The sequence below is a fragment of the Xenopus tropicalis genome, chromosome 4, assembly GCF_000004195.4.
Source record: "Xenopus tropicalis strain Nigerian chromosome 4, UCB_Xtro_10.0, whole genome shotgun sequence".
NCBI lineage: Eukaryota > Metazoa > Chordata > Amphibia > Anura > Pipidae > Xenopus > Xenopus tropicalis.
In genome coordinates this window covers 16,350,824-16,375,515 of record NC_030680.2, presented here as the reverse complement: position 1 = coordinate 16,375,515, position 24,692 = coordinate 16,350,824, and the positions used below count along the sequence as shown (strand labels likewise).

General features: G+C 43.5%; 2 protein-coding genes across 3 annotated transcripts; one reads left to right on the top strand and one right to left on the bottom strand.

Annotated features, from left to right (window-relative positions):
- The first annotated feature begins 901 nt into the window (after positions 1-901).
- LOC116410289 lies at positions 902-12,256 on the top strand. Its single transcript, XM_031900503.1, has 13 exons — positions 902-1,382; positions 2,437-2,627; positions 3,988-4,125; positions 4,577-4,715; positions 5,835-6,678; positions 7,586-7,727; positions 8,544-8,702; positions 9,048-9,100; positions 9,296-9,465; positions 9,842-10,236; positions 10,455-10,551; positions 10,949-11,138; positions 11,563-12,256. The coding sequence occupies exons 1-13, from the start codon at positions 1,260-1,262 to the stop codon at positions 11,706-11,708; spliced, it is 2,787 nt and encodes a 928-aa protein (XP_031756363.1). The 5' UTR covers positions 902-1,259; the 3' UTR covers positions 11,709-12,256.
- A 1,576-nt stretch (positions 12,257-13,832) lies between these two features.
- On the bottom strand, positions 13,833-22,507 carry cyb5r2 (cytochrome b5 reductase 2). 2 transcript variants are annotated; one of them, XM_012961221.3, is made up of 9 exons: positions 22,426-22,507; positions 20,015-20,161; positions 19,219-19,291; positions 17,958-18,064; positions 17,544-17,673; positions 17,200-17,283; positions 16,451-16,536; positions 15,454-15,553; positions 13,833-14,433 (listed from the first exon to the last, which is right to left on the bottom strand). In XM_012961221.3, the coding sequence occupies exons 1-9, from the start codon at positions 22,444-22,446 to the stop codon at positions 14,261-14,263; spliced, it is 921 nt and encodes a 306-aa protein (XP_012816675.1). In that variant the 5' UTR covers positions 22,447-22,507; the 3' UTR covers positions 13,833-14,260. The 2 variants fall into 2 exon arrangements, with proteins under 2 accessions (XP_012816675.1, NP_001025638.1); NM_001030467.1 differs by having other exon boundaries at positions 22,432-22,455.
- Positions 22,508-24,692: the final 2,185 nt, after the last annotated feature.

Here is a 24,692-nt window from a genome sequence, read left to right as displayed (position 1 = left end):
AATTACCCCTTATTGGGGCAGAACAGCCCTATTGGGTTTATTTCATGGTTAAATGATTCCCTTTTCTCTGTAATAATAAAACAGTACCTGTACTTGATCCCAACTAAGATATAATTACCCCTTATTGGGGGCAGAACAGCCCTATTGGGTTTATTTAATGGTTAAATGATTCCCTTTTCTCTGTAATAATAAAACAGTATCTGTACTTGATCCCAACTAAGATATAATTACCCCTTATTGGGGCAGAACAGCCCTATTGGGTTTATTTAATGGTTAAATGATTCCCTTTTCTCTGTAATAATAAAACAGTACCTGTACTTGATCCCAACTAAGATATAATTACCCCTTATTGGGGGCAGAACAGCCCTATTGGGTTTATTTAATGGTTAAATGATTCCCTTTTCTCTGTAATAATAAAACAGTATCTGTACTTGATCCCAACTAAGATATAATTACCCCTTATTGGGGGCAGAACAGCCCTATTGGGTTTATTTAATGGTTAAATGATTCCCTTTTCTCTGTAATAATAAAACAGTACCTGTACTTGATCCCAACTAAGATATAATTACCCCTTATTGGGGCAGAACAGCCCTATTGGGTTTAGCAGACTTAAGGTAGGATATCGGAATAATGGAAAGACCTCTTATCCAGAAAACTCCAGGTCCAAAGCATTCTGGATAATAGGTCCCATACCTGTTTAAGATATATAAAAGTCCAGTAGATAGTAAAAGGCCCAGTATGAAAAATATGACATATGATCTTACAGTTATAACCCCAGTCAATGGGTAACAGGTAATGACCACACTAAACATAATAACAAGTGTGAAACACCCAAAAAATAAATGCAGTAGGAATTCAGTTTAAAAACAGAAAATCTATTTAATCATTTACTGATTTTCTGTTTTTAAACTTATTTGTTTTGGATAATCCTCACATTTCTGTTCTGTTTGATCAGACCGGAGATGGAGCAGTGAGTTGCAGTTCCCCACCCCTATGATAAGAAGCTTTTCTATAAACACTGGGAGATATAGAGATATATTGCAGCAATAATGCACAGTTGAAGATGATAATGTCACATCAGATCCATATTTATGGGGCAGCGCTGCTTCCTTATTGAACTGGGTTTGATTTACACGCGACTCCCAAGCAAATGAGATCTCCTTATCTTTGTACTGAGATATTTCTCCCAGCACCTCCCTGACAGTGAGATATATAAGGAGCAGGGACTCCTGCCTCTCATCAGAACCCCCAGGGTCACAATGGCACTGCTAGGAGTCTTGGTCTGCTGCTCCTTCCTATTGGCTGCGGCGCATGCCTCTCACATGATGGGGGGAGTCATGACTTTCCGCCCAAGGGGCAAAAACCCTGACGGATCATTAAAGGTAAGGCACAAAATAAAAAGAATTCCTATGATGTAAAGAAAATAATATTAGTAGTACTGAGTCCTCTGTTTTAAAGAGAATTATGGGAAGGAATATAAATCATATTATAGATTTACTATAATAAAGCATAACAGTGTTGTATTTTATAATATGCCTATTGTAAGAGAGCGCACCTTGACAGGTAAAAGGGGAAATAAACCTTCACTACAGTGCCGCTACCACTCAAAGATCACCATCACAAACTTAAAAGGGTTGTTCTAAAGCAGTTTGCAATTGGTCTTCCTTTTTTTTATTTGTATTTTTTTAGTTATTTAAATTTTTGTTCAGCAGCTCTCTGGTTGCTAGGGTCCAAACCTTAGCAACCAGGGAGTGGTTTGAATGAGAAGCTGGTATTTAAATAGGAGAGGACCTAAATTGAAAAAAAGTAGTTGAAAGTAACAATAGCATAAAACTGTAGCCTCACAGAGCAATAGTTTTTTGGCTGCCGGGGTCAGTGACCCCCATTTGAAAGCTGGAAGGAGATAGAAGAAGATGGTAAATAATTAAAAACATACAAAAAATAAATATCAGTTGTAAAGTTACTCAGAATTTGCCATTCTATAACCTCTTTAGAGGGGAATTCCACCCAAAACTGTTTTTTTCCCCTAATGAAAGAAACTATGATTCTAAACAACTTATAACCCAATATACATTCAATAAAAAAGTCAGTGTTTTTGTAAATGTAATTGCTGAAGGCAGTATGTATCTGTCCCTTTCTGTTGTTCTGTTGCCGACGTCAGTTTTCCTCCAGGTCTGTAAATCAGCTAAATCTGCTACATTATTGCAGCAGTCAGAACCACCAGTGTAGATACTGTACATCTTTCAGTAGCCATTATATTTACAACCTGAAATTTACCAACCTGAAATCCATGTAAAAAGTGCAGTGAGTGGATGACTGTAGGGCACCCCTAATGGTTGGTAGTGCTGGTTTTGGTATTGTATTGGCTACAGCACCCAGATCTTTCTAGGGCACCCTCCCTATTGTGGTTGTGACTGCAGCGTTTCTCCTTTCCAGGTTGACTTTAAATACAAAGCTGCATTTATTGATCAATATAGTCGCGACTTCTACTGGTACTGTTATTCCGGGGACTGCGGCAGCGAGCAGCAACACTCCTACGCCAGCGTGGATAACAGCACATACAGGTGGTACCAATCCGAGGGTCACATGGTCAGGCATGTGAGGAACGACAAACCCTTTTACCTCATGTAAGTTCTCTTATGCTCATTATATACCCTTATCCCTAGCAGTATGGGGCCACAAGGGGATGTTGAGTACACATAATTCTGCATTCTGGCTTCCAGATAATACATCCCATACCTACACTCTTATTTTTATATTCCTTTTATCCAGAAGGCTGTAAGGCACTGGTGGTTAAGGAGTTAGGCAGGTGTTGCCTGGGGAGTACTAACACTCCGCTATTCTCCTCAGTGGAAAGAGCTCTAGCTAAGCTGGCCGGTTGGCAGTGTCGGACTGGGACCCTAGGGGGCCGACCAGAAAACCTTAGGCCAGTGATCCCCAACCAGTGACTCGGGGGCAACATGTTGCTCCCCAACCCCTTGGATGTTGCTCTCAGTGCCCCCAAACCAGGGAGTTATTTTTGAATTCCTGATTTGGGGGCAAATTTTGGTTGAATAAAAACAAGATTTCCTACCAAATAAAGCCCCTGTAAGCTGATAGTGTGCATAGAGGCTGCATAATAGCCAATCACAGCCCTTATTTGGCTCCTCCATGAACTTTTATGGTGCTTGTGTTGCTCTCCAAGTCTTTTTACATTTGACTGTGGCTCACGAGTAAGAAAGGTTGGGGGTCCCTGCCTTAGACTATAGGCCCACTTTCCAAACTATTTTTCCTCCTTTCCTTACTCAGCCACTTAGTTCTCCAAGTTTCTTTTATTTCCATGCTAGCATCTATTCTTCCATCTATTTCTCCTCTTTCTTCCCATTCAGAAATAGCAAATGACCATGAAGTAGGCCAAATGGTGAGGAGCAGGAGGGCCCACCAACCCCTGGGCCCACCGGGAGTTTTCCTGGTACCCTGGTGGGCCAGTCCGACACTGCCGGTTGGTCTGACATGACAGGAATTACTATCCACTGCCCTTACCTCATTCACAGGGTCCCTACTTACCAACATCTCAACACTAGGTAGGAGACGAAAGATGGTGAGCTATGTGTTCCCATTATAAAATTTGGACAGGAACTGGGCCAATTGGGGACCCCCCACAAGGCATAGGCAACAGAACCAGGGTACCTTGGGTCCCTGAAATAAGTATAAACTGAGTCCCATATGTAATAAAAAGCACTAGGTTTGTCCAGGAGCAGCCAATAAGATGTTGGTTTTTAAACAGGTGACCAGTAAATTCTACCTGCTAATTGGTTGCTATGGGTTACTGCTCCTGGGCAAACCTAGTGCTTTTTATTACATAACCCCATATATTTTTTGGTAGCCTAAGGCCTGGTGCTATGCATTAGAAAAAGACTCCATAATCCAGTTATTCTGGATAATAGATCCTGTTCCCATAAATTCCGCTACTTAATCGCATTTAAATTTCTCTCTGTTTTGCAACAGGGACAGCAGTTGCTGCTGGGTAAACGCGAATAACAACTATGGTTCATGGAGCCTTCAGACAGGCGTGGATTTGGGAACCAGATCCGATACAACGAAGCCCAACCATTCCCCGGTGACTACTATACTCCCAGTGATCAGGTTTGTAACCTACACACGGTACTGTCTGTCTCTAAGGAGATGTATTAACCATGCTGTCCTCTTTAAAGCGGTATTTTTATTATTAACTCTTAGTATGATGTAGGCATTCATAGTCTGAGACAATTTGCAATTGGTCTTCATTTATTTCATTTAACTGAATAGAACGATAAGGAATAAACAGTAACAATAACAATAAAATTGTAGCCTCACAGAGCAATAGTTTTTGGTTCAGTGACCCCCATTTCAAAGCTTGAAAGATGTAGAGGAGGAAAGCAAATATTTCAAACACCATAACAAATAAATAATGAAGACCAGTTGCAAAGTTGCTAAGTGTAGAACATTCTATCACATACTAAAAGATGACCCACCCCATTAAATACTCTTCTATGGCTGAAGAGACCAATAAAAGAGCAGCTCCAGGCAGGTCATACCATGTCCTTTCCTCCCGCAGGGTTCCCAGGAATTGCCCCAGTTCCTATAAATTAATGGCGCACGATCCAGACGGAGACACGGTGCAGTGCAGATACGGATATTACTACACAGGGGAATGCGGCACTTGTAACTGGCACTCACAGTTACAGCTGGATCAGGTAAGTGTTCCGGGATTACTCTGGCACCGCCTTATTCCCTTTCCTCCTATAGAAATCAGGGACACTGCCAGGCTCGGACTGGGGGCCCCTACCCAATGTCCTCCTCTGAGCGTGTGTAAGTGAAACGCGTCAGGGGAGGACATCAGCAGGCAGTGGAAGTGGCAACAAGGATCAGGGTCAAAGGGCTCAGGCCCAATGGGTTTTTTCCTGGTGCTCTAGCAGCCCAGCCCGACCATGGACATTGCTGTGCACCACAAAATTGCTCACACACATAGGGGCAGATTGATCAAAATATGAGATTAGAGTTTACCACAAAAAAACTCACTTTCTTTTCATTCTGTGGGGATTTTTAGAAGTATATTTATTAACTGGTGAACTCTAAAGGGCAGGTCAGACTGGACCACCAGGCTACCAGGAAAAAAACCTGATTGGGCCCGCCCCCAGCTGCTCTCGCTTCACTGCTTACTTGCTGTGAAAAAATAAAGATGGCTGTGTGTTCCAAAGTGGAATGCACAGCCATCTTTATTTTTTCCCAGTATGTAAGCAGCGCAGGAGCAGGAGGAGCAACAGCTGGGGGCAGAGCAGGGAGCGGCAGTGAGACCTCAATCAGATACCCCATGGGCCCCTGGGTATGCCAGTCCTACCCTGGAGTTATCAAAATTTGAGTTTAGAGTTTAATACATAAAAAATCACCCACATTCTATTTATTCCTATGGGATATTTAGAAGTGTGATGGGTGAACGTTAGAACTCACCATCTGATAAATATGCTTCTAAAAATCCCTTAGAAATTAATAGAAAGTGGGTTTGTTTTTGTGTAATAAACTCTATCTTACCCTTTTACATTATGTAATGGATCCACATCAAGCTTAGCTTCTCAGCAATTCATTTGGCTAATATTCTGCATGGCTGCACAGAAACCATTGCAGTCTACAAAATGGAGTTTTGTTTTGAATCTTTTAATTAGAAGACGTTGGCTTTGTGAGTGGGAAGGTTCTGTGAGCCGATTTACATGTATTTTTGAGTCTGGAAACATTGAAAAGTTTAAATCTGTTAGATTGTCAGTGTATCCCCCCTCTCTGCTTGGGATATTAACTATGAGGTCCTCTCTGTGTTGCAGAAAAACTGCGTTCTGTCCTTCTCCTCCACCCTCTCGATGGGCACCTTTGCCTTTGAGTTGGTCTTAGAAGATTTCCCCAGCACGGACATTTTCCTCAGATACAGTGACGGGAGCGTTAGCTACAAGTACAGGTCAATGGTACGGAAAAGCAGAGAGGTGCCGAAGGACAGTAAATATTACTGGTACAGCACAGACTCCTATGAAACCTCTATGGTAACCGACACTGCACCAACAGAGGGTCCTTCTCCAGAAAGCACAGCAGCATATGTTACTGCCCCTATTGAAACTACATCACCAGACCCTACAGAAGCCCACCCAACTACTCCCGACTCACGCACATGGTTCCCAGAAAGCACACCAGAAGATACTTCTGCCAACCCAACTACTTCCCCTCCCCACTCACCCACAGAAAGTACACCAGAAGCTACTACTCCCCATGGGACCACTCAAGGTGACACTACATCACCATACCCTTCAGAAACCATGCAAACTACTTTTTATCCCCACTTTACCACATGGTTCCCAGAAACCACAACAGAAATACAGTCAACGTATGCTCCAGCATCGACTGAACCACCCTACACCACAGAAGACCACATGTGGCCTACTACACAGGAGGACTCTAGTACTGTATATCCAACTGATCATCCCCAAACAGACTATTATACACATGAGAGCACTCCCAATCCCTATGATACAGACTTTACCACTCAATCAACTTCTGAAGTAACAACAACAAACACTGAATCCTATGGAACATCAACGCCAACATGGGAGCCATCTCCATCCCCCCCGACCTATATGTACTCTCTGAGCAAGATTCCTCTGCAGTTCATACTGGAAGGTAATTACACCAGAGGGGTTTCATATGCAGAAACCAGAAGTCAGTTTGGGTTACAGGTCTGGGATCAGAAGGCATATAGTAACCACTGGTCATTTGCTAAGTGCCTATTAATGAGGGCATTTGGGAAGTCATGTTATTATTATTAGTGATGGGCAACAAAATTTGGCAGGCATGGATTAACAGCGAATATCCTTGTTTCACTATAGTTTCGCGAAATGGGCACCAAAATGTGCCGCGGTAAAAATTGCCGCACATCCAAAAATTGTCGTCCATGTCAAAAAGAATTGTCTCGTGTCAGTTTTTTGACGTGGGACATTGTTGCTGTTTCGTGAATTTTTCACCGTTTCGCGAAACGGGACAGATTCGCTCATCACTAATTATTATTAGTAAGTATTTATATAAGTATTATTATTATATATTATTGTATATATTAGTATTATATATTTATTTAGCAGCAGCATATTCCCCATCATGGTACAATTAAAGAGGTTATGTATTAATTAGCTTTATAAGTTACATGTGAATATTGGCCAATATAGAAAGTAAATAGGGCCCTGCTCATTAGAGCTTATATATGCTTCTATAGTTAGGATCAACTTAGGTTCTAAATGTGGCCTATCAGTGCCATTGTGCCAGGTAGGGGCACATATGTACTGATGGGTATTAACCTTTTGCTTTTGCTACTGCTCTTTGCCCCCCCGTGGTGCATTTGCAGTAAAGCACATAGCACAGTCAGGGGAAATCACTCCATACCTGAGGCGGAAAGATTTTTCACATGACAGTGGGCAAATAGCAAGAACAAGATGTATTTTGGGCAAAAATATGGCGCTGTGCACCTGGGTAGCGTTCGTTTTATAAGTAAGCACTGCGCCATTCTCAGTGATTCACAACATTTCCTTTATGGCAGTTACTGGATCGGTGTCTTCGTGTGTTTATGGAGAATACAGACCCAAGTTTCTTTCTCCGACCCCTAACCAAGGGGAAGTCCTGAGGGCCATGGCCGGGTCTCCATTCCAACTTCATCTCTCGGCAGAGGCAACAAGGGAGAGGTAGAGCGACTTCATTTCATGTTCATGTACCTGTAGAATTGCCAGAACCTTTAACCTGAGCAGCATAAACTGACAGCTCACATTCCAGCACCAAACCTTATTATACACCATGTAACCCAGTGGTTGTTGGACTTGGAGGTCAGAGCCCCTTTAGCTCATAACAAGATTACAAATATAGGAAAATGTTACTGTAACCAGGGACAGGCTGGGCTGGTGGGCCACTGGCAAAAAATTTGATGGGCTCCACTAAACCAGAACCAATCACGACTAGGAAGCTCCTCCCCAGGCCTCCCTCCCCCAAAAAATGGGCGGGTGCAGGGGCCCCTTGTGGGGTGTGGGAGCCCCACATACCCAAGTCCGACCCTGACTGTAACAGTCATTCAGCCATAGTTCCAAGCATATCAAGCTGGACTTTTAGGTGTTTATGGAAGAGCAAATCTCCCCCCAAACTAAACTACAGGCTGCACCCATTAACCAGCCCAACAGTATACACACCACCACCAATCCCTTCTTCCCTAATATAAGAGTTACTACCAACTGTGCAAGAAGTGCATAATGCACTGGGAGCCCACCCAGGGCAAATAATAAAGTGACACCCTACATACATTTTGAATGATATTTTTTAAAAGATTGCGGGCTGGGTGATAAATTACACCAGTGGATTTGCCCTTAGAAACCCACAATCAAGTCAGTGCTCCTGTATCAAAACTCTTGCTCAAGTTGGAGGGTCAGCAACTCGAACAGTAATGCCGTAGCTAAACATGAGTCTATAATGCTCATTAAGCCATTGGTGGGGTTTTTTTCCATTTTCTCTAGAATTGAAGACTTTAAGATCAGTGGACCTGCTGGGATAAGCAAAAAGTTTTCATCTGGTTCTGCCACGGACATTCGATCTATGGTAGTGGAATGGACCCCAGAAGAAGATGATATTGGAGATCGTGTGCCCTTCTGCTTCGTGGCTGAAACATATAATGGGTCAGTATTAGGGATGCACATTGGAAAAGGATTCAGACAGATCCTAAAATAGTGGATTCAGTGCACCCCTAGGCAGTATAATGTTAGTTACCTTCTGGCCCTGCTCATTGCCTGTTGGCTATTAACCATGAATACTGGCTAATGAATCCAAACCCTGCCTGAGAAACTATGCTTTGGCCCCTCTGCTCTGCTGTAACGTCATGTGTGGGGCCACAAGGAAACCGTGTGACTCCCTTATGTCTGTAACTGAGTTGGGCCAAACTATTTTGGAGAGCCGGGAAGTACATTGGGTTTCATGTAAGACTTAAACTTCTGCTTAAAGGTTTTTATTGTTATTCCCCCAAGGTATCAGTCTGAATTGAGATGCATCATTGTGATCGTTGGATCTAGCAAGCTAGGTAAGCTGTTCCTCATTAGTCACTTTGGCATAATACCTCCGGCAGCTCCTGTTTGATTCTTACAGAGGTTTCATAGAATACATGCCCTGAATTTTCCAATAAGAAGATTTGGGGGGAAATGTATACAGGAGGAGTAAGTGTAAGGAGTAAGCTTTATGCCACCTAGAACTGAGTTATTTTCTGCTTCTGCCACAGCTTCTCTGAGCTGCTCTGAGAACACCATGACCCTGATCATTGCAAAATCCCCTGAGAACGGCCTCTATGAAAATAACTGGCGCCTCGATGATTCTCGTTGTCTCGTTACTTCTAACAGCACCCACTACATTGCCAGTGTTGGGTACAACTCCTGCGGGACAAAAACTGAGGTACATCTAAGTAACTTGTATGAAAGGGAATATGTATTCTGTAATGTGCCATAAAAGAGAGGTTTTGGTTATTCTGAGGCCCCTGGGCCTGTTACATCTTCCCTGACCTCCTCCTTTGGTTCGGATCCAGCAGTTATTTCTCCAAAAATATGAACATGCCTAATTCATAATATCCATGATGGACTCTGCTGACTGCTTTGTGTTTAGTAGACAGCCCAGAAGATCCTTTCCAGCTACATCTGGTTAAGGTGCTCACCTTGCCTTAATGGGAGAACCTCAATTGCATTTTCTTATTCCAGGCTGTATTTTAATTGGAAAAAGCCCATATATCCCCAATAACCATGATAAACATGTTCTTCTTTTGTATGTATTTCAGGAAACAGAGAACAACATTGTCTTTAAGAATAAAGTCACGTCTTTTGATAACCCCGGAGAGGTGATTACTAGAAAGCACCAACTGGCCATTCCCTTTAACTGCTCCTTCCCGAAAAAGAACCGGGTGTCTACATCGTTCCGCCCCCAGAAGGCCTTCTACGAGTTCACGGAGGCCGGATTTGGAAACTTCACCTACAAGTTTCAGTTCTACACTGACGAGCAGTTTATTGATGTTGAGACTCAGTATCCCCTGGATGTGTTGCTCAGGGATCAACTCTTTATGGAGATACAGGTCACGTCGACGGTGCCCAATGTCCAGTTATTCGTGGAGTCCTGCAGAGCCACCCCTCGCGATGATCCCAATGACTCTGTGTTTTATGACGTCATAAGAAATGGGTAAATTCACACTTACAAGCATAGAATTTTGGTAATTGTAGTTATTTCCTTGATCGTTAAGGTGTCTTTGTTGTCTGGCCAAGTTTCTGTAATCATATGATGAATTATGGTTATTATGTATCCAGTTTGGCTCCATATTAGAGATTTGATGCTCCCATGCTATTTTAGATTAAAAACCCAACTGTTTTATTATCTAATTATCAATCTTTTTTAAACAGGTGCACAATGGATGAAACGGTGGTCATGTATCCTGGGAGCAGGACAAGAGTTCGCTTTGGAATGGAGGCCTTTGCGTTCATTGGAAGCTACGAAGAAGTAAGTTATTTAAGCAAGTTTGTTACTTTCCAATATGTGGCTCATAAGGGGACATAATGAACCTTTGCCCACATCAAAACCACTTCCTAAATGGCGCTTTGGCCATTTCTGTATGTGGTCGGTGCTCAGGTACCAAAAGTGATGTGGCCAACATGGTAGCACCCAATACGGTGGCCTAGCTCTGGTGTTGGAGATTAGGTAGGCATACCCTATCTTACTCTCTAACTTGCGCACCATTCAGACCTGCACGGATACAATTCAGCAGGAGAAAGTGCTTTATAAGTGAGCACTAAGGGCCACACTTGCACCCTGCGATAAAGTAAATGACCCCCATTACATAGAGCTGTGATCGTGCTATGGATATTGATGCCCTACGGCAAATGATTGTTCTCCATAGGTTTATATGAGCTGCACAGTTATCCTTTGTAAACTGGGGGAACCAGACACCCGCTGCGCCAAGGGATGTATCAGGCCATTGGCTGCTGTAAAGGCACATCGTCAAAGAAGGAACCTCGCTACTGAATCCCAGCAACACTTCATTTCTCAGGGTCCTCTGCGCCTTAAGAAACTGTCTTCGAGCAGTCGAGGTAAGGGTGGTGGCACCTTTGAAGGGTTTTTGGTTTATAATGTTGCTAAATCAGCATAGCATGTCGAGACAAGCCCCAAATGGTGGTCAAATAGGCTAGAACCTCACTGCTTAGTTTCATTATTTTAGAAAAAAGTTGTCTCAAAGGCTGATCTCCAAGACAATCATACATTTATAAAGTCAAGAGCGCTCTAAGCAAAATATAATGGAAGTGTGACCATCTCCAGTAGGATGAGTCAACTCAGGTGCTCATCTGAGTTCCACCAGAGATGGTGGGGCCTCACTCTATAATAAGGGCAAGTCCATAGGGTTTTTACTGTGGCCTGAGCGTCTGTGTTGCTATGGAACCATGTGAGGAGCATTAGCTCAAACACTTGCCCCAGTTCCCATGTAGAGCTTTCAATGGCCTGTTTTTATTGCTTCAGATTCAAGTGCTTCGCTCAATATGAACACGGTCGTGGTGGCTCTGTCTGGAGTTGCGATCGTGGCGCTCATCGCACTGTCGGTACACATCTACGTGAAGAAAGCCAGGATGTCCAACTATAAGAGGTTGCCCACCCAGGACTTCTAAATTCAGCATCATAACCCGTATTCCTGACAAGTTGTTCTTGCAGAGTACAGGAAGCTAATGAATACTCATTGGGTCCCATAAATTCAGTGTATTATACCATGTACATACGTGTGATTGTATCTGGAATGGACCAGCCCCTCGGCTCTCCTTCTCCTGTCTGTGTCCCCCGCTTACTCTTCTATACGGGGGTACCGGGGCGGTGGGAAAGCTCTTTGGACTGGTTCTTACAAATCATTTGATTGTATCGCTTACTTCCTGTTTCCCTTTTTAAAGGGGTAGTACACCTTTTAGTTTGTTATATGATGCCTACTTCTAAGCAACTTTTCAATAGGTCTTTGCTATTAACTTTATAGTTTTTGACCTATTTGCCTTCTTCTTATGACTCTTCTGACTCAAATGGGGGTCAGTGACCCCGGCTACCAGAAAACTTTTGCTCTGTGAGGCTACAGTTTTATTCATATTGTTACTTTTTATAACTTTTTTCTCAATTTAGGCCCTCTCCTATTCATTTACCAGCATCTCATTCAAACCACCCCCTGGTTGCTAAGGTAATTCGTACCCTAGCAACCAGATAGCTGCCAAAAATCCAAACTGAAGAGTTGCTGAACAAAAAGTGAAATGACAAAAAAAAATTAAATAAAAATGAAGACCAATTGCAAATTGCCTCAAATATGCAATATTACTCAAAGGTGAACAACCCCTTGAAAGGAACTGTAAATACTGAACAGAAAATAAGCCATAAATGAATTATGATCATGTAGCGAATTGTGGGCTGGTCTTAGTTACACTCCCAGCCTCATTAATTGAACCTATGATATTATACAATTAAATCAGGTGAGCCCAGTGTCAGCCATAAAAAGAAGGAGCCGTAAGAGTGGGGGCCGTAAGCTGCCCCCCCCCCCCCCCCCCCCCCCCCCCCCCCCCCCGGGAAGCTAAAAGCTCCTCTCCCTGTTGGCCGCACCAAGCAGCACAGAGAGCACTTTTAAAACATGACATTTGTTAAAAATTGAACTATTTTTAGCTGTACTAATATTTTTATAGTCCAATATGTAATAAAGCTTTTTCCTTTTCCTATTGCTTTATATATCATTTTATACAGTTGCTGACACACAATAAAGGGTCAATATGAATTTGTTTTCTTTCCGTGTATCAATGTAATTGAAATACCGGGTGCTATAAAAGTACATATACAGGGTGCAAGAATCTCAAAGCAAAGAGACTGACTTTATATGTTCCCAAAACACCCCTCGGTGACTTCTAATATCCTTATCATTTACAGTAGGGGGTACATTATCCCTTATAATACATGAGTGATACTCAGAGTTCCCTGTATAACTCAGCCTGCAGCCTTGTGCCTTTATATGGGCACAGAACCCCTCAGTGACTGCTAATATCCTTATCATTTACAGTAGGGGGTACATTATCCCTTATAATACATGAGTGATACTCAGAGTTCCCTGTATAACTCAGCCTGCAGCCTTGTTCCTTTATATGGGCACAGAACCCCTCAGTGACTGCTAATATCCTTATCATTTACAGTAGGGGGTACATTATCCCTTATAATACATGAGTGATACTCAGAGTTCCCTGTATAACTGAGCCTGCAGCCTTGTGCCTTTATATGGGCACAGAACCCCTCAGTGACTTCTAATATCCTTATCATTTACAGTAGGGGGTACATTATCCCTTATAATACATGAGTGATACTCAGAGTTCCCTGTATAACTCAGCCTGCAGCCTTGTGCCTTTATATGGGCACAGAACCCCTCAGTGACTGCTAATATCCTTATCATTTACAGTAGGGGGTACATTATCCCTTATAATACATGAGTGATACTCAGAGTTCCCTGTATAACTCAGCCTGCAGCCTTGTGCCTTTATATGGGCACAGAACCCCTCAGTGACTTCTAATATCCTTATCATTTACAGTAGGGGGTACATTACCCCTTATAATACATGAGTGATACTCAGAGTTCCCTGTATAACTCAGCCTGCAGCCTTGTGCCTTTATATGGGCACAGAACCCCTCAGTGACTGCTAATATCCTTATCATTTACAGTAGGGGGTACATTATCCCTTATACTCAGAGTTCCCTGTATAATAAGTGATGAGCAGGACAGTAAGTAAAAGTAGACGTAGGCTCATATTTATTAAACACTGGCAGATTCTGTATCTCTCTATTAAAACAAAATCCACACAGAAGACTGAGAGTCCTTAATATGAGACAGACATCAGATCCCAGGAATGGGTTAAAACAATCCCAGAATGCTCTTGTGCATCCAGATTCCGGTGAGATAATAGAAAGACCCACTGAGTTGCGTGAGAATTAGGAAAGTTCCCAGCAGAGTAGAGGGCAGAGCCCAGAGGGAACAGAACAGGAATGGTCTTGGCACGGCCCTTGGGGCACCACTGGGGCAGAACCTGAGCATTGGAATGTTACGGGATACCCCAGCTGTACTGATATCTCCTTGGTAAAACATCCGTGTATCCATGGCATTGGTGGCAGCTTGGCGGCATCCCTTGGCACCGACGGCTCTGGCGTCATTTCTATGCTAGTAGGCAAACCTTCCGGCCTCGGGGTACCCAAGCTTGGTCAGGTTGTCCTGGCACGCAAACTGGATCATGGGAGGAGGCCCGCACATCAGCACAACGACATCCTCGGATGGGGGCGGTAGGTGCTCTTTAATCATGTCTGCGGTGACAAAGCCAGCGCCGTACTTCCAGCCTGCAAAGCAAACGAGGTGCCTTTAATGCAGAAGAAATGAGAACTACATCTCCCAGTATGCTCAGCTGGCAAGGAAAAGACAGGGGTTAAAGGGCAAGATTTGATATTCTGCTGCACATACATCTTCCTGAGGCCAAGTCATGTCATATAGGAGGTGTCTCTACCACTCCCAACGCCAATATCACCTAAAGGGCAGGACTGGGCCTACAATAGATGCTAAAATGGTGCAAAATCAACCAAGAAGCAATGCTCAGTGGGCTCCAGGGCCGTATCTATTTACAGGCACCCATGGACCTGTACCTAGGGCGGCAGGCTTAGGGGTACGGCCTTCGGGTGCCTATATAAATCGTTCATTTTTAAAAATAAAAACCCTCCCCAGCCAGCACCAGATACTGGGCCCGGTGCCTGAGGGTGGGCTCTGGGCAGCTGTTAAGAAGCTAAGCTTTGGGGTCGTTGCAAATCCTCAAGCACAAAATGAGGTTCATCTGTCATATAAGTTGATGCTACAGGGCTGATTATTATATTCTGATGCAGACTGGACTGGTTTCTGAGCTGCCAAGTACTGGGAATCTGAATTATTTATTAAGTAGCCTTATATTGAGACATGTATATATATATATATATACGGCAATGTGATGTATTTTTATAATGCAATAAATTGAAGTGGACATTAATGGAGTGCGCAGTACTTTTGGTGAGAGAGATATTATATATATTGTGAGTTGGTCCCTAAGCTCAGATAACTGCCAGCAGCCCTGAGTATGTGCTGGGAATCAGCAGAAAAGAAGATGAGGGGCTACTGGGGGCACCTTTAGAGGCACAGACCTTCCCTGCTAAAGTGCTGTGGGGGCCTTCTGCTGGTACACATAACACAATAAACAAAATGTGCAGCATTTTTTAAGTTTTAGTTCTACTTTATTAACATTTATTTATTATTATTATAATTGGTGGGCATGTGGTAACTGTACCCTTGGCAGAACCTTCCTCGCAGGGATCAGGGGGTCCAGGGCACAGCCTTACCTTGCGGGGGCCGATCCAGTGTATACCACAGCTTAAACTGCTCCGGGTGGCTCTTGGCTACAGTTTCCAGTTCATAACGCAGCAAAATGTCGTCTTCTGTCTACAAACACAATGGAAATCTAAAGAACAGTTCCCATGTTCCCCATATACAGAGCCAAGAGATACTTTTCTATAGAAATATTAACAACCAATGAGAATGTGGGAATCCTACTGCTGGGTTTTGCAGGAAGTAAGGAAGCTCCTTAAAGGGGTGGTTCACCTTCAGGTTAATTTTTATTATGTAATGGCCTGTTCTTAGCAAGTTTTCTTTATTTTTTATTATTTATAGTTGTTGAATTATTTGCCTTCTTCTTCTGCCTCTTTCCATCTTTCAAATGGGGGTTTTTGGCTGACCCCGGCAGCCAAAAACTATTCCTCTGTGAGGCTACAATATTACTATTATTGTTACTTTGTATTACTTATCTCTATATTTGGGCCCTCCTCTATTCATATTCCTGCCTCTCTTTCAAGCCACTGCCTGGTTGCTAGGTTAAATTAGACCCTAGCAACCAGATAGCTGCTGAAATTCCAAACTGGAGAGCTGCTGAACAAAGAGCAAAATATTTCAAAAATGGCAAATAATAAAAAACGAAGACCAACTGCAAATTGTCTCAGGATAGCACTCTCTACATCGTAGCAAAAGTTAATTAAGTAAATTAAGTTCACTAGTAAAAGTTAATTAATTAGTTAAGGGGTGAACAACTCCTTTAATGTTGACCTGGACCCCTTTTTTTTGGTATAATGAAAGCAACTGACACAAATAGATTTATTACACATTTTCAATGAGTTTGGAAGTATTTCTTGCTGTAATTGCTACTGAAATCACTGCCTGCATCCCGCACTGTAGGTCACAACATGGTGATCTGCACCCATTTTTCCCCACTATGCACCTTGCACTTGCATTAGTGAATGAGCCCTAGTGCCACAAACACAACCTGACCATGACATTAGTATTTACCTGGTTAGCAAATATGAGGGAGCATTTTGTATTATCATTGGGATCCTGGGTGATCTGCCGGATCAGCTGTAACATGGGTGTAATACCTGGAACAGACACAGGAGGGCAGTATGTCAGTGACAAAACTGCTGACCAAACTATAGTGCTAACAGTTTAACACAAGAACAACAAACTTACACAATTCTATTAAAATTAAAAAGAAACAGAATAAAATGGGTTTCATTTCACAGAGCAAGATAAACAGTTCTATAAATGGGAGCCATTTTACAATTGCGTCACTGTTTGTGCTTAGATAGGAAAAGGATTTTTTTTTCCTTGTCATACGAGCTTTTTTGGGCTACAGTGGCAGTCCTAGCCTATAGCATTCTATATACACACTCTGTATCAGAGCCATTCCTCCATATGTAATAAAAGGCACTAAGTTTGCCTAGGAGCAGTAACTCATAGCAACCAATAAGACGTTTTTAAACAGGTGACCAGTAAATGCTGCCTGTAGATTGGTTGCTATGGATTACTGCTCCTAGGCAAACTTAGTGCATTTTATTACATAACACACTGTCACACCCCTTGTACAATAACACTTTTCTGCTCAATTCTACTAGATAGAGAGATAGAACTTAGCAGAGAAGAATCAGGGCTCTTAGAGAGACAAATTGCAGGGCTGAATGAATTCCAGTACAGCTCGCTGCATCACATGGCCAGTCTCTATCTCTCAAAAAGATTCTCCGTCCCCCCCATAGTGCTCTTACCAGTTCCTCCGGCAAGCATTCCGACATGTTTGGCCACCTTAAGCTTTGGTTCGGACTTCTTATCTGGCCTGATGGCAAACTTACCTATAAAAGAAATATTCAGATCGGAATGGGAAGAACAGTGAGAGAAAGGAGATGGGGTTAGAGAACACATAGCGGGACAGACAGGATACCCCAGTGGGCTCCACGCAAGGACGACTCCATCACAGCACAGGGTGGGGGGCACCCATAACAGTGTATCCCGTCAGGCCCACCCATCATGCCCTATAGCACGGTGTTTGAGTCCAACACATATACACAGTGTGTGCCTAATGCAAGAGCCCCTTATAGCAAACTGCACTTACCCTTCTCTTTGTAGACAAGAAGCCCATTTGGACCCCGGAAATCAATTGTTTCCCCTATTTTAAGACTGTCCAGGTGTTGGGACATTTTGCCTCCCTCTGGGAATTTGGGATGAACGTTTTTGTAATATACCTGGGGAGAGGGAAAAGGCGTCACAACAACAACAACAACACAAGTTGCCATAGAATGAGAAGCTCTGCAGCAGTGACACAATCAGCCAATCATTTAGCAGCATTAGTTTTCATGATAGTAGCAGTTTTACACATGGTTACTTTTGCTGAAGCAAGCAATATGGCTGCCTTCTTAAAGTGCAAATATGGAGGCAAAGGGGAGCTTCAATTTACTGCCTCTTCACCCTTTCATAAATATGTCCCAGGAACCAGAATATACAGATCTATTTACTATTAGTATTTTACCTTCACTATCAGATCCACGTGGCCCTTGACTTCATCACTAGACACCGGCGTATACGCCCGAACGACCAGGCTCCCATTGATCTTGGCAGAGAGGTAAACATGCTGACCTGCGCAGGGGGAGAATCTGTAAGGTACAGAATGATGCCAAGGCTTGCCCTAATTTGCACCAGCGGGGGTTAACAAGCTGACCCATTTGGACCTTGTGCTGCCAGCTCTATCTTTTATCATGGAGAAACTGCTGTGTATTTATGGCACCACAGCAGGTGTAGCGCAGTAGGTGTGGGAAACATATAGGGGGGGGCCTGGCTGGGATTTCACTGGCCCCGCTCTAATACACACCTAATACCCACCTCAGCCAGTTATCCTTAAGCCAATAGGCCCAGCCCTCGCTCCACCTAATCCTCAATTGCACCTCCTTACATCACTACCCTCCCCAACTGCCCATGTTGGGGTAGGTAACCCTAGGTGGCAACCCTAGATACTCAATAGCTCACCCATGTATTCTAATCGTCATGTATGGGCCCAACCAGGGTACTGAACCCAGTTATGTGCTGGCCCCACAGCTTTACATACAGGTGAGTGTATCAAAAGAAAAAGTAGCCCAGCCCACAGTTTCCAATATGGCTGCCCACCTTTAAGTTAACTTCTATAGACTGCAAGCTCTTTTGGGCAGGGCCCTCTTCACCTTTGTATGTGATTCTGTATGTCCAATGTATAACCCCACTTATTCCTCAGCACTGTACAATATGTTGGTGCTTTATAAATACATATTAATAATAATATGTTATAGAATGGACCATTCTTAGCAACTTTTCAATTGGTCTATTTTTTGTAGTTTTTGAATTGTTTGCTCTTCAGCTTTCAATAGGGGGGGTCACTGACCCCGGCAGCCAAAAAACTATTGCTCTTTGAAGCTACACTTTCATTGTTATTGTTCCTTTTTATCACTATTCTTTCTATTCAGACCCACTCCTATTCATATTGCAGATTCTCATTTAAACCACTGCTTGGTTGCTAGGGTAATTTGGACCCTAGCTACCAGATAGCTGCTAAAATACCAAATTGGAGAACTGCTGAATATAAAGCTAAATAGGTCAAAAAAGTCACGACCAACTGCAAATTGTTTCAGAATATCACTCTCTAGATCATACTAAAAGTTATTTTAAAAGTGAACAACCCCTTTAATACTTGCTGCATTAACCCTTTTTATCAAGGCGGGATTTCAGGCGCAAATAGGAAAGCAAGCAAAGCCGTGCATTACCTACAGGGAGCCCCAAGACATGCTCTTGCGAGGGGAGCCCAAACCTGAATTTCTTGGTGTCGTGGCTGATTTCCTGGACAAGGAAAAACAAAAGATAATTTCAAGATGAACTACTCTTTAATGAGGAACACGAAAATTAAAATTTTGCCTAATGAAAGAAAATATTGCCCTAAGTAACTTTCCAATATCCATTATCATGTGTACCGTATATTGTTCTTTATTCTCACTACCGGCTCTGACTATCGAAACTATGTAGCAGAAGCCATGCCTTTTCCTGCTCAGACTCTGTTTCCCACAAATCACTGCTACTACACAGGTACACAGCTACTACACTACTAACCAGCTGGCAACAGCTACATTGTTTCCACAGTCAGAAGCAGCAGTGCAGAGAATAATGAAAAGAAAAAACACATATACTTCTTTCAAAAGCATTGATAACATTGAATCTTTATATACTGGAAAGTTGCTTGGGATTTCATTTTTATTTTGGAGGTTTATATCCCCTTTAGTTTATGTCACACATCTCTTAACTTTCCCTTTAATATTGCTAATAAAAGTTATAGTTTGGCATATGCCCAGCCTCAGCAGTTATTGTGGAGATTAAAATGTTTCATTAAAAGACTGGGGTATAAACCAATCTTCTGTAAATGGCCCTGTGCCTGGGTGGCTTATTCGTGGCTTCATACTGTAATGTTACTAATCACTAACAGAACCAGCCTTACCCCCCCCCCCATGAGCAGTCACCGTGTGAGCAGCTCCAAAGGGCAAGAGCTGATTCCTACAGTGACGTCAGTACCTGTTTCTCTATGAGAGGTAGTGGGTACTTGGCATTGGGGTCCAGCAGAGTGAGCGGCGCTTTCTTAGCCTGAGATCCCAGCGCTTTAATCAGGAACAGTAACACAGTTACCCCGATTACTGCCAGGGCTACCAGCATGTTAGAGTCCTGCAAGAGAAGGGCATCTATGTTATACAGTATATGTATTTATATCTATATACATTTATATATAGGAAAGCCACTACTGATACTTATTGAACATGCTACCTGCATTTAGACATGCACTGGAGCTGCCATACTGATTCTGCAGCAGTATTTTTCATATTCATCATCTATATACCTCCCCGAGTGATAAATAGCCGACATTGTGCTGCTGAAGGCTACAGGGCAGGCCTTGGCCAAGGGCAAGTCACACAGCATCCCCAGTTGAAGCTGCGCCCTTATAAGGGGAAGTTATATGGCAGCTCCAAAAGTACAAATGAAAATATACAGACTGCTCTATGGCAGCTCCCAGCCTTGTGTATAAATGCAGATATACAGAAAAGCAATGTTCTGAACTTACGCTGAATACTGAGACATAAGCAAAGCACTATGGCATCTCCCAGCCTTATATACTGTATATACAGGGAAGGGATGTTCAATTTAGTTGTGTAACTGGGGTGGGTGCAAACCCACACAGTCTGCTATCTCCATTATCAGTGGTGTATCAGTAGAGGAAGCAGACCCAATGGGAGGAGGGCCCGGACCGCAGCGTTTGCTTCCTCTTTTTTGCATGTAACTCTCTGCTCCACGCCGGCTCCCAGGTAGAAGATTTATTTTTGCAGGGGGGCCTGGCGCGGAGTAGTTATTATGCCACTGCCCATTATGGCCACCCTATGGCTCCCCAGCCTTTTACATCTACTGCTGGTGCTAAAGGGGGCTGGGGGCCCATAAAGGAGGCTGCAAGCAGGGCCCAGCAGTCCAATGCTACCCCCACTGGTCCTGCTCACAAGCTGTACCCCCATACTGCACTTTTTTTGTACAGGGGACTAAATTGAGGGGTTTTAGAGGTTCAACTACAACCAGGCCTGTGGGGGCCCCAATAGGCACAAAGAAGAAAACGGCTCTGCCTCAGGGCCCCAAGCCTTGGTTACTTGTGGGTAGGAGGTAAAGCTGAAGAAGCAATAGCGACCCAGCAAGTGCGGTTGTTTAACACTTATCACTACTTGATATATCCTGACCCAGATGAATAAAACCTTCATAGCCAATGGGGGTGCAGCATTCTTGCAATTACACCCTTTTATTCATCCCATAACACTATGCTAAGATAAGGGCCTACTCTTATTTACCCCTGAAATCTGAAATGAGTGTACTTTTCTATGTACTGTATTTAAGTGGCGTTTCCCACAATCCCCTCACACACACACACAAGTACACACACAAGTACACACACGTACAGCCTCTCACATGTAAGCCCCTCCCATGGTGTGACAGCAGCCGATAGCGTGGGGCAGCCCCATAGCAACACAGGCAGCTCTCAGTGGTCTCCCGTTTCCCTGATAATCAGCGCTCACTCCTGATTGGCTCACAGTAACGTGGGCAATGAGCAGACGGAAGAAGAGGAGGGAAAGTCAATGTTCCCCTTGGAATGAATGGGAGATTTGTGATCCCAATTACTGAGAGCTGTTGATATAAATATTCCTGTTTTGGGAGATATTTTGTTCCCTGTAATCAAAAGCCTCAGCCAGTAACTGATTCGGATTTCATTCACTGTGAGATCATGCCCAACCTGCACACCTGCCACTGCTGAACTACAACTCCCAGCAGCCCCTGACAGCCAACGGAAAGCTGCAAATCAGCAAAAGCTGCAGCAAGGAGGGCTGATGGGAGTAGTAGTACAGCAGTACTCAGTTATATAGTTATATGTATACAAAGCACAGTCAATCTGCCAAGCATTTCCCAGCATGCCCAGTGCTACAGCCCTCTGTACCCAGCATGACAAAGTACTACTATTCTGCAACTCCTGGCTGAGGAGGGATTCTGGGGAGTTGCAGTTCAACCACAGCTTGTGTGTTTATATCTAAATATATGAAAATATATCTATATACTGAAAATATCTAGCAACATGTCCATTGTGTATACAGCTAACCCCCCCCCCCAGACACATTCCCTGCCTGCCCTAGGCTACAAACTGACCCCAGCATTGCATGGGTTAATGGCAGGCCTCCCTATTGTATTGAGTTCCATGTTCTGTCTATAACATTATACAATGACAATTCCACATTCCTGATGCCCAGTAACCCAGTGCCCTTTGCCCCATTGCTTGGGGGGGGGTATCAGTGGGAGAGGCTGGGAGCCATGGAATGAAAGGGTGGCACAGGTAGTAGGTGCCGGGTACAATGCCGGGCAGGGCTGGGGCTACATGATTAATAAATAAGATGCCAAAGTCTCACACTCACTGTGGAAATCTCCATGACTGCTCCCACGCCGCAGCTTTTTCCTCTCTGATCTAGGGAGACAATTCTCTACAGCATGGACTTTAAGCACTGCCAGCCCCGCCCCCAGACCCTCAGTGCCCCTCCCACTCAGCTGTGACTCTGACCTACCTGACAGCAGAGGGAGGGAAGGAGGGAGGTAACACAAATGACTAAAGGCCAGTGACAGCCCAGGGTGGGGAAATGGGCTCATACACAAGTCACTATGGGAGGGGGGCAATATGGGCAGCACTATACTTGTAACATAACAGGGGGGTCTTCATCCCATTCCTTCTGTGCCTGACAGTCAGCTGCCCTTCTCCCCAGCACATTTAGAATTTCATTTGAGCCAATACGTTTCCCTCTAATAATACTGCTCATGGTATGTATAGCATGGATAATATATAGACAGAAAATAATGTACCCCCTAGTGTAAATGATAAGGATATTAGAAGTCAATGAGGGGTTCTGTGCCCATATAAATGCACAAGGCTGCAGGCTGAGTTATACAGGGAACTCTGAGTATCACTCATGTATTATAAGGGATAATGTACCCCCTACTGTAAATGATAAGGATATTAGCAGTCACTGAGGGGTTCTGTGCCCATATAAATGCACAAGGCTGCAGGCTGAGTTATACAGGGAACTCTGAGTATCACTCATGTATTATAAGGGATAATGTACCCCCTACTGTAAATGATAAGGATATTAGAAGTCACTGAGGGGTTCTGTGCCCATATAAAGGCACAAGGCTGCAGGCTGAGTTATACAGGGAACTCTGAGTATCACTCATGTATTATAAGGGATAATGTACCCCCTACTGTAAATGATAAGGATATTAGAAGTCACTGTGGGGTTCTGTGACCATATATTTTGTGGTATCAAATCCACTAAACCTGAGGGCTTCTGATTTTTCCTCTTTACAGTGCTCTGTGCCACCAGCATTACTAGGCACATTGCTGTTAGAGCACCGCCCATCTGTACCCCCGACCCATTCACCCAGCATCTCCTGTCATTTATGTGCAGTCACTATGTCACTAATGGAGCTGTATTTCTGGTTGAAAGATGGAAATTCAGCACTTTGGATTTTATTGCAAATTATTATAATGTTTATTAAAGGAGAAGGAAAATGATTTGTCTGGGGTTTGACTACAATCTACACCTTGGGGGGCTCAAAAAAATCAGGTGCAGGGAGCAGAGCACAGTGTAGGGAGGCACAAGCCAGACCTATCCTTACTGTCAGGCTGGGGGGAAAAGGGGCAAAGTGCAAAGGAAAACTGATAATTGGGCTTTTTGTTTGTACTTTGCACCCTGCCTTCTAGTTCATAAATATCCCCTCGTGTTGCTGGGCTGCTCAAATCAGCAGTCCTGGGTGGGCTGGCTCTCATACTTGTATGTCCTGGCTGGGGGTACTTTCCCACAGAGTACAATGCAGCCATTCACTGGGCCCAGGAATCTCTAGCGCCACCCCTGGCAGGGCACGTGGGCAATATAATAGTTCTTGGGAGCTGGCTGCATTGTGTATGCACCCAGTTTATTTTGCTGCAAGGGAAAACTGGCACCGGTAAAAACATGGTCTCATCCAGGACTAAAGTGTTCCAATGAGAGTCATGTGTTTATGGGTCAGTTCTTTCTAGACCCAAAGGTACGAAAACCTGTAACATCTTTATTGGTCAATTTCTCTTAGTCCCAAAATGTATAAATGGCAGCAATATGTTTGGTCACCGACTCCCAGGCCCAAAGTATACCAACGGCAGATACATGGTTATGGGATGGTCCCTGCTAGGCCCAAAATGTACTAAGGGTATTAAATAACAATTACAAAATGCCCTTCAAGGCTTTGGACTCAAAACTGAGGGAAAATCAGTAGGACTGGGTTCAGACATGGATTATTCCCTGCTTTGCTATTTCTTCACTGTAGGATCTCTCCTCACCCATTTCTCCCTCCCCGGCCCCCTGATTCCACCTCCTCTTTTTAGTTACCCTTTTCCCTTGCCCCACAGGTCTCCACCCTCTCTAAACTTCCCCAGCAATACTATAAAAATAAAATATGTATTAAAATATTTATTTATAAAATAGATATTATGTTTATGTATTTTAGAGTTATTCATATCAATTTAGGTTGAAAAGGGATTACTTCCATTAAGTTTAAGTTTTAGTGTAGATGGAAGGTACACAACTGGTGGAGCTGTTGGTCAGCCAGAAAATAAGACTGAGCTGTAAAAGAAGGTGCAGTTTAAGCTACG

What these genes read in the sequence shown, in the direction of transcription:
- cyb5r2 (XM_012961221.3), bottom strand. Translation starts at nt 22,446, where the DNA reads ATGGAGATTTCCACAGTGAGT. An exon ending in AATGCTTGCCGGAGGAACTG is followed by an intron (nt 16,537 to 17,199) that starts GTAAGAGCACTA and finishes TGTCTGTTCCAG; the next exon opens with GTATTACACCCATGTTACAG. An exon ending in CCCTCATATTTGCTAACCAG is followed by an intron (nt 15,554 to 16,450) that starts GTAAATACTAAT and finishes TTGTGTTTGTAG; the next exon opens with ACAGAAGACGACATTTTGCT.
- LOC116410289 (XM_031900503.1), top strand. Translation starts at nt 1,260, where the DNA reads ATGGCACTGCTAGGAGTCTTGGTCTGCTGCTCCTTCCTATTGGCTGCG. An exon ending in ACTATACTCCCAGTGATCAG is followed by an intron (nt 4,126 to 4,576) that starts GTTTGTAACCTA and finishes TTCCTCCCGCAG; the next exon opens with GGTTCCCAGGAATTGCCCCA. An exon ending in GTGGCTGAAACATATAATGG is followed by an intron (nt 8,703 to 9,047) that starts GTCAGTATTAGG and finishes TATTCCCCCAAG; the next exon opens with GTATCAGTCTGAATTGAGAT.